We start from the raw sequence: 15,323 nt of genomic DNA, 5'->3' as shown, positions 1-15,323 counted from the left end.
GGTGGGCTGCATCAATCTCTGCAATCTCTCCAGCTAACTGCTTGGTTACTCCACTTCCAACTTTAGCCAGGCTTCCTGATATCTCCCCCTCTGTGCGCGAAATTATTTTATCGCACAAGTCTACAACTAGAAAAACTTGCGCTAGTAATTGGAAACGTTTTTCTTCCTGAGCAGAGGCCAAGAGTATAGACCCCTTTTCAGCCCCTGTACACCATATTTTGGAATTTCTTGTGGAACTCTTTCATGCTGGGTCCACTTCCGCTACAATTAGAGTTCAGTTAGCTGCAATTTCAAATTTTCACATTGGCCTGTCGGAAAATAATATCATGTCTCATAAGCTATGTAAAGCCTTTCTCAAAAGGGCCACTCTGCTCAGGCCCCCAGTGAGAGAGCCTCCACCTCCGTGGGATCTAAATTTGATTTTAGCTTCTCTAATTTTGTCCCCCTTCAGACCTGCAGCATCTTGTTCCCTGAAGTTTTTATCTTGGAAAACCCTCTTTCTGGTAGCTATTACTTCAGCCAGAAGAGTTTCGGAACTTCAGGCTCTTTGTTTCCGTCCTCCGTACCTAGTGTTCCACAATGACAGGATTGCTCTCAGGACTAATCCTTCCTTCCTTCCTTCCTAAAGTCTCTTCAGAGATTAACTTGAATCAGTCCATATACCTTCCCGTGTTTTTTCCCAACCACTCCAACAGGGCGGAATATAAGTTACATCAGTTAGATGTTCACAGGCAACTACGCTTTTATTTGCATAGAACTAAGGACATCAGAAAATCAGACCAACGGGGCGTAGCCAAGGATGAACACAGGATAGCAGCAGATTTCTTCAGCTCCACCAATTTCATTATACTGACAGGAATTAATTACTTAAATTAATTTTTGAAGTAATTTTCTTTCTAAATATGTTTGTTTTATATAGTTCTTGAACTATATCTAAAAAAGAAAGGAAATTTTAACAATATTCCTGTCAGAAATCACATTGGAAATTTCCTGTCAGTTTATCAGTCTGAAATGAGTTCCAGTAAGACAAATTCTCAAGACTCCAGCATCAAGAAATAACTTCAGTCTCTGATAACCATAATCCAGCAACTTACTGCTAAGATGGATACAATGGATACTAAAATTGATACCTTCATAGAAAAAACTACAAAACAAATAGACTTGTTACAGATAGACCTGCAACAACAGAAGATCCAGATGACAGGCATAGAAGAAGCTGCGAATGACATGGAAAATAGAATCCAAGAAGAGGAAATCAACATTGAGTTTCTGCTGAAACAAAATACACATTTACAAACAAAGCTGGATGACTTGGAAAATAGATCTAGGCGCAATAAAATTAGGATTTTTGGACTGCCAGAAAATATTGAAGGTAACAATATTACTTCTTTTTTAACAACATGGCTCCCTAAAACTTTAGACTTACCAGAAGCATTCTCTTTTGGTATCGAAGAGCACATAGATCTATAGTTAATACTAACTCTAACAAAACTATCCTAGATCAGTTATAGTTAGATTTCTATCATCTTTTGATAAAGAGATGGTTCTTAAATCTGCTTGGGCTAAAGCTCCTGTTAAGATTAATGAGACAACTGTGCGTTTTGACAATGACTATTCTTCCTTGGTAATAGCTAAAAGAAAAGTTTGTCTGCCACTAATAAGGGAGCTTAAAAAAGCACAGTTTAAAACATACCTTCTGTTTCCTGCCAAGCTAAAAATCTTCCTTCCTGATGGTCCTAAAATTTTTGATGACTTAGACTCTGCTTTACTGTTTATCAAAAAAAAGATTTTGGATAAAATAGAGGAAATGGAATGGGCTAGTCCTTCATTAAAGAGACTGGCAACTGAAACTTCGTGGAGACTTCAGAGAAGAAGAAGAGACTAAAGAACAAATGATTTGTTCTATGTTTTTTTTTCTTTTTTTCTCATAATTTTACTTCATTATTAATCTTTTTAAATATAGTTCCTGCATTTCCAGAAAGCCACAAATGTTCTGAAAAAGATTTAAACAAAGTTATTCTCTGTGTGCAAAGAAATGTTTCGTTTCATAACCAGTCAAAATATCTGAGAAACTAATAACAAGCTATTATTCAATTTGTTTCTCTTTCTGAAAAAGAGAAGTAAGGTCAGTGATTTGATACATTTTTTTTCTTTTTTTTCTCATTTTCTTCTTTTCTTTGTTTAAACAATGACATCCTATTTAGATTATGTAGTGGGTAAAGGGTGGGGGAGGGCAGGGGAGAGAAGAGTAATGAAAATATGATAAATGGAATAATAACATGTTTATTCCTTGTAAAAAGTTTATATGTTCTTCAAATGCTATTCCTAATTATACTTTCTTGATCATACTGCTTATGCTTGTTTGTAAATAATCTGTCATGCTTTAACTAATAATAATTAGAACTAAATAATAGTAAATAATATGTTTTATTTTTAACTCTATTAATATAAACAGTAAGTAATATTCCATTGTATATACTTCTTATAGCTTTCTCTTACATTTTTTTTATTTCTGCTTTACACTCTTTTATTTTCTACTCTCTTTTTCATTTCTTTATTCTTTCTCTTTATTTTTTTCTCATATTAATATATAGAAATGTTTTTGATCATATAGACACAGTAAATAATAAGATTTGCATAAAAATTGAGTTGGGACAAAATATTGAGTTTTATTACTTATTAATAACTTAGGGCTTAATTTCACTTACATAGAGGCTGTAATAACCTGTAAAATACATTGCGAAGGTTTTGTCATGTTTAGATGCATTTACACTGCTAAATGAATGTTTGTCACTAGTTTTTAACAAGTTTCCCGCCAAAATGTTAAGGGAGACAATCTGGGATGTGGGCTACCTCATGAACTTGAGCTGTTTCAAAAGCTTCAACTCTCAGAATTCTCACAGAGAAGCTGAAAGCAGTCAATCTGACCTTTGACCCAGATATCACACTGACACATCACAGATTCAGGAAGAACACTCTACCAGGAAGCAGAACTGATGCAAATGCGACTATGTGAAGGAAAATTAACTCTTTGACATTTAAATGTGAGTTATTTTATATAATTATTTAAATATCTATGTTATAATTCATAAAATATGTCAGTTATAATGATTTTAAATGATGCAGTTTCTTGTAGTAAGTAAATGTCTTATTTTAGAAGGCATAGAAAATGAAACATTTATTCAAGTGTTTTTGAAAATCTACTTGACTGCTGCATACTAATCTGTGTTAAAAACTTATGTTCCAAACATATACATTACTATAACTCATTTAATTCATCTGATTGACAAGCATAAATAACTTTATAACTCTATACTGGAAGAAATTGTCATGTGATATATTTTAAAGCAGTAGTATAGACATACAAAATACAGATGTTTTTTTTTTTACAATAATGCAAGTGTTTCTGAGAATTTGCATAACTATGCAGTATGATTTATAACAATTTCTATAAATATTATATTTTATTCTATTGACAATAATGAGTATGAGTAAAATGCTCATATACAAGCAATTCAAGGTTTTTTGGAAGCTGTTGACTGCATTTACATGACAGAAAATAGATGCATCTTAATATATGTAATGTCTGAACCATATTAGCCAAAGTTTTTGATTTAAATGAATGTTAGAACTTATTTTTACATACTTTAAATAAATTAATATGTAAATATGCCTTCCTTTTTTTTTTTTTTTTCTCCTCTTTCTTTCACTCTCTCTCCCTCTTTCACGTCTTTTATTTCTCTCTCTCCTCTTGGTTCCTAATATCAAGTTTATTTGAATGCTATTTGAATACAAGTGTATTATATTACATAGATGTATATAGTAGTATGAATAGTTTTTTTTAAAAAAAGTTTATTTTAGTTTATATGATGCTGTTTTATCAAATGTGTTGTCTTGTCTTGCTAGATAATTGAATTGAAAGCTGTTAATTTAAGTTAAATATAACCAGTATTAAATTGATAAGGTGGTAGCTGAGGTACTGCTGCTTAGGGTAGGGGGTTAACTTGAGTGGTAAATACTACTCTAGGAGTTTTTAACTCCAGGCTGGATGCAAGGTTTAATCCTTACATTATTTTCACTTGTTCATTGTTATATGTATATAGTTTTGACATCCACAATATATTTTGTACACTCATTGTCACTACAAACAAAATTGAATCCTATACAAAATCCCATAAGAGATTCAATAAATACAGCTATATTTAAAGGTACACCTAAAGGAGGAGATGTAACATTACTTATGTTGTTATTTGTTATTTTGATCATAAGATTAAGTTTTAAAAATGCCAAATGACGTCTTTAAAAGGAATTTCTTTAAACATTAATGGATTGAATAATCCATGTAAAAAGGCAAGCCTAATAAGATGCATTAATTTACATAAGGCCAACTTAGTCTTCCTGCAAGAAACCCATCTCTTGAGAAAAGATATTGATAAACTAGCCACAAACAAATATACAGTATTGGTTAGTTCAGAGCACACTCAGAAAAAAGAGGAGTGGCTATTTTATGGAATAAAAATATGCCCATTCCTAAAACCATTAAGTCTTATCAGGATGACAAAGGAATGTTTTGTATGGTTACAATACAAATTAATGGGAAGACTTACACTTTAATGTATATTGGATACCTGGAATTGGTATTAATACAGTGAAACATCATCTTGATAAGATCATATCATTCTCTATAGGAGATATTATTTTAGCTGGTGACTTTAATTGTATACTACATGAAAGTGATACTACCACTATAGGAAAAAGAAGAATTACATCTAATGCAAAACATTTAAATGATTTTGCTAATTCTTATCATTTGAATGATATTAATAATCAGATTCAAAATCATTACCATACACCTTTTTTCTAACAGATACAAAACTTCTTCAAAAATAGATAGGGTCTCTATTTCTAACCAGATGGTAACAGATTTAATTAATTCCAAAATCATTTCATGTCCTATATCTGATCATAATTCAATTGTTTTTGAATTCATGATAAAAAATACTCATAATGTTCAGATCAAAAGGATACCAGCATACTTAACTCAACTAAAAGACTATAAAGAATATATACTTTCAGAAGTACAACATTTTCTAGACATAAATAATACTCCTGAAGTCTCCATTGTCTATGTTTGGGATGCCTTAAAATCATATCTATATGGACAAAGTATAAGATGGTATAATAATAAAAGGAAATCTTGGGATAAGGAATTGTTAGATATTCAAAGTAAATTAGACTCTTGTAAACATAATAATAAAGAAAATATTATGGATAAGAAAGTCATTGAAGAAATAAACAAACTAAATGAGAAATACAAAGAAATTTTAACTCATAAAGTTAAAATAACTCTAGAGAAATACAAGTTTTTGTCTTACTCAATAAGCCCCAAATACTTACATAGACATAAAAATAAAACAAAAAGGTTGAATAAACAAAACCATATCAAAGAAATCTTTTCTCTAAGGAAAAAGAAGAATGTTTCTAGTCTACCAGAAATACTAGATGAATTTATAAATCACTTTCACAATATTAACAATAATAACATTAACATGGAACCTAAAGATAAAATAAAGGAGTTTATAACCACAAACATGAATAAAAAGCTTAATAAACAACAGATTAAACTATTGGACAAAAGTATTTCATATACAGAGGTTATTACACAAATAAATAAGCTTAAATCAAACAAAGCACCGGGTAATGATGGTATTATACCAGAGATATATAAAATCCTTTCTAAAAGTACATATTCATTAATACATAAGGTTTTTATTTTGGCCCAAACTGAGTTAATAACACCCCATCTTGGCAATATACATTTATTTCGCCAATTTTAAAACCTAATAAAGATCCAACTAGATGTACTTCACATCGGCCCATCTCATTACTTAATGTTGATTATAAAATGTTTGAGTATTTTTGCTGATAGATTGAAGACAATCATTCCCGGCATTATAGATATAGATCAGACAGGCTTCATTGTAAATAGAAATACTTTTGATAATATAAGAAGAACTTTAACATTAATTGATTTTGCAAATAGGAAAGATTTAACACTTATTAGTCTTGATATAAGTTCAGCATTTGATTCAGTAAGTTGGGACTATCTGTTTACCTTACTGAAGTGCACAAACTTCTCAGATGCATTTGTAAATCTAATTGAGCATTTATACAAAGGAACATTGGCTTATATTAAGGTAGGAACATATGTTTCACAAAAAATACCCATTCTTAAAGGTACAAAACAAGGATGTCCACTTTCTCCATTATTATTCACTTTAGTAATGGAGCATTGGGCTAATTTGATCAGAAACAGTACTGACATAGAGGGTTTTGAAATAGATGAAAATACAACATCCAAAATTCAACTTTTTGCAGATGTTCTAATTACATCAGCAGGATCTAATTCTTCTATGCAGTCTCTATTTGATAAAATGATGAATTTTAAAAGTATTTCTGGTTTAATATTCAATGAAGAAAAAACTAAAATACTACCTGTATATACACGAAAAAATATTCTCATTAGTGATTTTACTAAATATGTACCCAATTCAGGTCAGATAACTTATTTAGGTATAATACTATCTAAAGATATTAAATCTATTATATATAATAATTATAATACCTGTTTTCTTAATATACAAAATCTTTGTAATACCTGGAATAATATGTTTTTTACTATGGAGGAGAGACTTACAATTATTAAAATGATAATATTCCCCAAGATTTTATACTTAATACAATCAATAATACTTCCACCTACAAAAATAATTATCAAGAAACTGAATACACTAATGTTAAATTTCCTATGGCACCTAATAGACCTAGGATTGCATTAAAGAAACATACTAATAGCTGGTCTCAAGGGGGTATTTCTTTTCCAGACTTTAATTTATATACTATCTCTTCTATTGTAAAAGTTATTACTTTATTAATAGATCAGTCATATGTCAAAATGGAAAGATTATTGGGAGATAATTAGTATGCACTTCATGAAAATCTCCTTAACACATAAAAATATGATTGTAAATAACTCCATGTTATGGTTACTAAAGGAATTTTGTACTTCACCTATTACACCTAAACATATGGTTTGTTACCCATTAAATATTATTATTAGCTATCGTAACTTTATATTCATGCACCCTAAGTATAGGGAATGGAATTTTATTATATTCCCTATAATGTATACTCAGGGTATGCTTTTGTCATCTACTTCTGAAGGAACTCATTTAGCTATAGATAATGATCTAAAGTACTGGTTTCAGTTGATATCTGATAATAAAGTTAAAAGTCTAGATTTCTTAAAACAAGAATTTGATCTAAGAGAAACTTGCTGGTTAGAGGTTCAGACCTTTAGACAACATCTAATTGATAGAATAGATCTAATGTCTGTAACAGTTAAAGAATCTATTCCAACACTGATTGATTACTTGATATTAAATTTACAACATAAAGTTTCTGATAAAGGTAAACTTTCATACATACATAAAATTATCAGACAAGAAACTTTTTACAGTGTAGATACATACTGGAATTATTTCACTTCTATTAATGGGGACCCACCAAATCAACAAGATAAACAATATATATTGGAATCTGCCTATAGAACTACGTCTTCCATTGTCTGGAGATTCTATACATGGAAATTTTTACATAGATCTTTTTATACACCTTTGATGATGAATAAAATAAATAATAAAGATAATCTATGTAAGAGATGTAATGTAGAAATTAATGCTGACTGGGCTCATATGTTTTATGACTGTATAAAATTGAAAGAATACTGGAAGTCAGTTAATGAATTTTTGCAGGCTCTTTTTACAGATAATTTCATTATTTCTAAATCTCTTATTATTCAACACACCTGTACCTCAAAGTGTTAAAAAGGTTAAGCTTCCCTTGTTATGGTCTATTCTAGCAGTGGCTAGGAAAATAATAACCAGAAATTGGATTTCAGATACACCTCCTTCGTTCAATGAATTTAAAAGTGTTATGAATATAGTGTGCCATATGGAAATAAACACAATTAGGTCAAGAACTAGGAAAACATCTTATTATATTGTATGGGATAATTTACAAAATTTGTTAAAATCCTAATTTTAATAGCATGGTATTTTAGTTTAATTAATTGATCTGATTGTAGTGGATGTCTTTGTAAATACTTTAGTTGTTTTGTTGAATGTTATAATCATATCTATTTTTAATTACTTGTATAAAATTGTTATGATATTTCTCTTGTATGTTAAAACAATAAACCTGTTTTGAAAAAAAAGAAAATCGGACCAACTTTTTCTTTCTTATGCTGAGGGTAAACAAGGTCTTCCAGTCTCAAAAGTAACCTTATCCAGGTGGTTGACTACTATCATCACATTTATCTATCAACTGAGGAATAAAGAATTGCCTGTTAAACCAAAAGGTCACTCCACCAGAACTTTAGCCACTTCTGTGGCCTTTCAGGCTAGGTTGCCCATGGAATCTATTTGTGCTGCGGCTACGTGGGCCAACCCACATACTTTCATTTCACATTATAAGTTGTATATGGTTTCCAGGAGCAGAGCTGATTTTGGTTCCACTGTTCTGAAGAGTTTGTTCCGATGAGCCACCCAGGATTTTAGGTGCTAGGGACGCTGTCCCAACCAGCAAGAATGAAGGCGCGATAGACAACTTAACATAAAGAAGTTATGTGCCTGCCATAACGTTCCATGTTAGTTGTCTTTTTCTCGTCTTCTTTCTTGCGTCCCACCCTCCATCCCCCTATCCTAGTAGACCGAGAAGAGTTCCTTATGTTTTTTTTCACTGGCTGAGCCTTCTCTGGCTATTCCTTTCTGCCTAGTAGCCTCACTGGTAGGATTTATACATTCTAGGATAGGATTCTCTCCTTATTGTCTGCAGTTAGACTTACCAAACAAGATCTGGGTATCTAGCGCCAGGCATCATGGGATATGGGGTGGCCTCGAGCCAGTAAGCAGCTCTCAAGCTTTTGAAGATGGCAGAGTCAGAGCCGAGGATCGGCTCCGAACCCAACCAGCAAGAAAGAAGGCGAGAAGAAGACAACTAACATGGAAGGTTATGGTAGGTACATAACTTCTTTTAATTGGGGCCTTGTGATTATATGTGCATTTGTTGCATGTAAGACAGAAATAATACTATTGGATTGCAGACTAGGATGTTGGTCCCCATTTTCAAAAAAGGGAACAATATGGTGTATTCCAGTACTACAGGAATCCTGTTCCTCAGCCTCTGTAGGTAAAGTTTTGCCTTGGTGCTGGAAATGAGACAAGACAGCAAGTGGCCTCAGCCTTACCTTTGCAACTGCAAACATTAATTTTCTAAAATGATCGCAAATTGTTCATCATATAATACATAAGAAAGAGAATTTGTCATACTGTACTATCCGCTGATATAGTCCCTGAAAGGCACTCTGTGTTCTTACTTTCTTGCAAAGATGTGAGAGCTCCTTGCGGCTAAAGTTTCACATTGGAGAAAATATAAATTGCATTGCAGTATGTTTCTGAAGCAGCTTGTTAAGCAGATCAGTAGTTTTGATTGAAATCTGTGATGTTTATCAGAAATCACAGCTGCAGTAACCTTTGCTATATGGGTTATGTCCTGCCAAGGATAATGGCCAGCCAGTCTTCAAAAAGCCTTTGGCTCCCCAGACACATGCAGCCAGACTGATGTCAGCTGTTGCTCCAGTGCAGAGAAAACAGCAACCTGGATGCCAGAAACTTTCAGTACAATTTTGCTGTCCATAGAGCACAACTGCTGGGCTTCAGAGGACCTATGGGTGACTTCACTCGTTCATTGTTGGGAAGATAAATTCCCTTTGGATACTTTCTTTCACACATTTTATTTTTTGTGAGAAATAAGTGCTGGATTTTTTTAAGAATGCAATCAGTTTCACGTGTTTAGTATTTTGACATGATTGTCTCGTATGGTAGGCTGTTTTTAGTAGGGACTGTCTAACTTTTATTGGAATACTATTTTGTGGTAAAAAGTATGCTGATTTTGAAATAATTTGTATTATTTACCATGACTTGAGTGTTTTAAAGAGCGTTTAAGTATTTTTGAGTGTTTGCATACACTTTTGTGACAACTTAACCTAGCGACCGACTCTTTCTTGCACTACTTACCAGGGATCAGGCTTCATTTTCGGTAGGAACATGGAACAACTTTCCAGTACCTCAGTTTGTTCACCCTCCATACCAAAATAGAAAAAACTGGCAAAGAGCCTATGTGAACACATGGGCCAAGTCAGTGCCTCAGCCACTGGTGGATGAGTGTTGTGCTTCTCAGACCATTCACATTTTTTCCAGAGCTCTCTGCTGTAACCAATTCAGCCACCATGGACCAAGGTTAGCCACATCTCTGCGGCCGTTCAGGTGTCCGTAGTGGATATAGGAGAACCATTTTTTTTGGTCATGGGAGTTTTAGCGGGGAATGATCCCTGTAAAGCTAGGTGAATAACCTGCTCCTTGAGTAAGTGTTCCTCTGTTGGTGTTCTTTGAAGAAAAAAAAAAAGCAACAAAAAGTAAAACATTTATCTTCCTTTGAGGGTTTTTCTGCTGAGAAGGGATAATTTCTTACTTTGGTAAAGGTTTACTGCAGGCTTTAAAACCTGTAAAGAATCTGTAAAGAATGACTGGAACTTTTGTGGAAAAAAGATGTCAATTTCCAAGGATTTCTTGACAGAAGAACATGAAAGGGATAGAGATAGGGGGGCCTCTGTATTTTCTACCCAGATTCTGATTTAGAAAAACGTGTTTCCTCAGTGTATCCTGTAGAGGACGTTTGTTTATCTGACACTGTGTCCAGAAAGAATAATTAAATAGGAGCAAGCTGAAGTTACTGCATTATTGAGGAAATATTATGATATGTTACAAGTGGATGTACCACTGACATCTCCTATTCCTCCTTTGTTGCCAGCGGATTTTTTTTTTCATTTTTATATAGTTCTTGCAATATGCCTGATAACCAGCCTTCCTTTTGTGTTTGTAGGATGCCAGCTAGACTCATCCTTACAAAAGGCATTCCTAACTCAAAAAACAAACAAACAAAAAAAAAAAACAGTGGAACTACATCCGTAACCATTCTTGAGTTTTCCTGCAGTCAGTCTCAGATTTCAGCCTGGAAATTTATCGAGATATTAAGGCTCATGGCTTCTGTGATTCTCTCAGTTCCGCTTGCCAGGTTGCACATTGGAAAAGATCAGTGCTTTTTGAAGACTGTCAGGGCACAACATTCCCATCCACTGGACTTTTGTCATACTCCTCGAGCAGTTAGTATAAATACCCCCCTTTTCTTTTGTCACTCATATTCTGCTGAATATGCATCCTGAAATCCTTTCTTTATCAAATTCACATCTTCACTTCTTTCAAAAGTGTCTCCTACAGCACTCTGCATTTCTAAATATAATACAGTACTCTTACATTTTTGTCTATACTTGTGAGGCCATTCACATCCCAAAATAATATGTTTAGTGAAACCATTGTGAAAAGAAGTTATTATTCCCACCTATTATATGTGACAGAATGTTTAAATATCTGTTTCCTGCTTTTGTGTTATATGCACCCACTAATGATCTTTTATACAGTTGTCTTGTAATCTCCATTTGAATCTGTCACATTTTACAAGACTTTATGGGAAAGTTTTTCGTAGTATTTTGGAAGATAATATTCTTCTGCCACTCATAATTTTAGAATCCTTAATTGTCAAGTTCATGCTAAAATGTTCCTTGCTTCTTTTGAAAATATGAGGAGCATTACTACTACTTTTCCTTCTTCTGTGGTTAAAAATTCTTTAAGTGCTTTTATTGCTTCTGTTTCTCAAGTAAAACATTCTTTGAAGTGTTAAGAGTCAGCTGATGCATTTCTGTAGTTCTTCAATATCTCTGTTGGGTATTATCATCTGGGCCGGTCTTTTTCCTCTATCAAAATAAAATATTTGGCCGTTACAGCACGTCTCCCCATAGAGTCCCCATCTTTCAATGCACTTCCATGTCAAGCTGTTTTTGGAAGAGGTTCTGCATACATTACCACCATCCATCCACCTAGAAAGCAGGTAACTCCTTCTTGGGATCTTATATTTGTTTTGGAAAAATTATCATTTGATCCAGCGAGCTGCATATGCCAGCTTGACGTTCTTAACATGGCAAACAGTGTTGCTGATTGCTCTGACTTCTGCAAGGAGTGTCTTGAGTTACAAACTCTTATGGTGGATTAACCTTATCTCATTTTCCACACAGATGGTATTTCTTTGAGAATGAATCCTTCATTTATGCCTAAAGTGGTATCCACATTTACTTAGAGTCAAGCTGTCCATCTCCTTGTCTTTTTGCCAGAACCTAAAAGTGTGGACGATTCTTTATACTCTGGCTGTTCGAAGACAAACCAGATATTGTCTTGAAAGAAATTCTGGTCAGTTATTCATTTCTTATGAAGGTAAAAAAGGGCAAATAGTATCAAAGCAGACAATTTTCAAATAGTTATCTCATGGTATTTCCTTTTGTTAATCTCATCATTATAACTCGACTCCAGGCATAGTCAAGGCACATTCTACAGGGGCCTTGGCTTCAGTGGCATTTTGGAAAGGAGTAGATGCTGGAAATATTCAAGAAGTAGCAAGTTGGCCCTCTGTGCATATGTTTGCAAAGCACTACAAACTAGATTCCTTTTCCAGGCCTATGACAGGCTTTGCTAGGACCATTTTCCAGGGGCTCCCGGAGCCTCATTCTTCCTCCTGCCAGACAGTCTAAGCTATATACCTTAGGCTACTTCAGCAGAGATCAAATAGTAAACACAATATAGTCGCGTAAATAAACTTACACTAACAGAAGATGTTTAAATATATTACTGCTGTAATAACAGCTCCATCCTCACAACCCCTTATTATATGATTTTTGTTTGCCATGGTGACTACATTGATTTTTGTATACTTTTCAGGTTCTAGTCCCCCTTTTTCAGCTGACTTGAAAGCTCTGAAGGGCTTGGTGCCCATATTGCTGATTTTTTCCTTGTCTTGCTCGAGCCTTCAACAGTTCTGGGTGCATGGAAGGTGCCCCTAAGCTTTAGAAGCTTTCTGGCTGTTATATTCTAGGCAGACTATACCGGCACAGCTTAAGCTACTGCAGCAGCGTTATGGTAAGCGTACTTTTATAACTGTATTTTATCATTCCTGGCTGACAACTCTCGGTGCTCTGTTTTGGTTCCTTGGGGCTCCTTCTATGTGTAGCTTGCATGTCTGCCCTATGTCCGCATGGATGCTCAGTGGTGTCTACAGTTTCTTACCACTTCCCAAAGACGTGCATATAGATGAATTGGGAGTCATTTAAATTATCCTTAGGGATGTGCATGTGTATACATGTGTGTCAGATGGATTGGTATCCCAGCCTATATTGATTTTCTGCCTTTCACCCATTGCTGGAAGTGATATGCCCCTGGATATGACAAAAATTGAATAAGGTAAATTGGATATTGGAGAATGAATGAGTAAATGCTCTCCAAAGGTCTGGAGACTTGTTTATAGTGATTGTTTTATTTGTCTGTGAACTTAATGTTAACTGCTTTATAATAATGGAGTCACTGTGGCAGATTCTGTCCTGATACAGTTAGCTGCTGCTAGGATCCCACTTCACTGAGTTGGTTTATTTGTTTAACTTATTGTACCAGCAAGCCATTGAATTAGAAGTATTTGTTGCAAATCTAGTTTCCTATCCTCCCTGCCCTCTAATAACCCTTCTTTCTAGATTTTGTAGGAATTAATATTAGATTATTTTTTTATTACCTTCAGGTATAGTTTCCCATCTTGCAGATTAGAAATTTGGGGCCAGGGTACCAGTATATATGCTTGCATCCCCTGTTGCACCTCATGAATATGCACTAGTAACACATGACATTTTATTGGACAACTTAAATGCAGTTGGTTTGCATGAGCATATACAACACCTCTGAGTGACTGACCAACTGATTGACCAACAGCAGTATTTTCTTCCACTGAGAGGCCCATCAGCCTCTTTCCAGTGAAATAAAAAGGATGTACAGTTAGATGTGTTGCTTTTTGCATGGTTTAAGAATTCATATGTGGCAGATACCTGTACCATAGCAATAACAGCTCTGCGTTTCTGCTCTTCTTTCAAAACGTGAGTTTATAAAACACAACATTGGTTTGGTAAGGGAGGTAGGTATGAATATGCTGGGCAAAACAGAAAATATGTCTTTTGACTTATTGTGGTTAATAAATGTATAGATTTACCTTTTTCTGTCTGCTTCAATTTTCTTTTCTCCTGTTTGCTGTGCATATTGTGTGTAGTAACTTTTTTGTTAGCATCAGTAACTGCTTTAATCAGCAGTTCCCATTCTTGTAATCCATCTTCATCAGAGTTAGCAGAAATATAGTATGTGAAGTCAGCAAAAAAACAGAACAGAAACCCTGGAGCACTTCATTTAATTCTTTGTGGAGCTGACCCCAGGCATATTCATGTAAAGTTTTATATACCTCTCCACATATAGGATGGAGAAAGAAAAAAATTGTGTTGTGGTGTCTGAGCTTCCTGTACTTTAATATTCCATCTCATGATGCATGTGCATGTAGCCCACCAAACTGACCACCGTGACAGTACGTCTGGGAATCCACAAAGAGCTGCATGGTGCAGCACCCATCTTGATCAAGTTTGGCATTGTGTTTTTTTTCTTGTATCCACTCAAAATCTGTTGCATCACTGAAGTGCAAACCCCAGAATCACAACCTTTTTTCAGCTGTTACTCTGTATTCCACAACGTATTATATGATGTCACACCCCCCCTTTAAATATGTCAATATCTCAGCTGTCACTTTAGCTGTCTTTCTTGTTAGACTGGTAACTTGGTTCCTCATGATATAGTGTTATAGTAATCTTCAGTAACATTTTTTTCCTTTGTTTACTAAAAGGGAAAGTCGTGAATATACCCAAGATTCCATGCAAGAGGCACTCGAGAAGGTAGAGAAAATGGAGGCTAATTTTGGTGGTACTGAAATCCTTCAACCTCTTCAAGACATATACAAGAAAGCCTGTGTGCCCGGACGTCTTAGACAAGTGAGTGAGCTGAAAAGTCTGTCTGTTAAGTTATTATGCAGTTATTAATCTGTAGGTTATACTGACGGTCACCATTTCCTTCATACAACTGTCCTTATCTATCAATGCAAGCTGCAGAAGGTCTGTACAAAAGGCTGAAAATGTGCTATTTACTCAGAAAAGCTAGAAGAAAAGAAAAACATTTGGTGATTGTTTTTCATCTTTGTGGTTGCTAATCCCCATTGTTCTTTAACCTAAACACAGCTAAGTG

General features: G+C 34.3%; 1 protein-coding gene across 3 annotated transcripts in view; it reads left to right on the top strand.

The window, feature by feature from the left end:
- The window catches only part of LOC122790711 (von Willebrand factor A domain-containing protein 5A-like), a 1,391,420-nt gene that overhangs the window by 581,595 nt on the left and 794,502 nt on the right, over window positions 1-15,323 (top strand). For all 3 annotated transcript variants that reach the window (XM_044058264.1, XM_044058265.1, XM_044058267.1), the window contains exon 9: window positions 14,929-15,073. In XM_044058264.1, the coding sequence (XP_043914199.1) occupies window positions 14,929-15,073 (145 nt within the window). The remainder of the gene's footprint in view (window positions 1-14,928; window positions 15,074-15,323) is intronic.

Source organism: Protopterus annectens, chromosome 16.part0 (assembly GCF_019279795.1).
Source record: "Protopterus annectens isolate FY-2018-M chromosome 16.part0, PAN1.0, whole genome shotgun sequence".
NCBI classification, from domain to species: domain Eukaryota; kingdom Metazoa; phylum Chordata; order Ceratodontiformes; family Protopteridae; genus Protopterus; species Protopterus annectens.
Note: the sequence above shows the minus strand (reverse complement) of the source record. Positions and strands in the feature narration are given on the sequence as shown.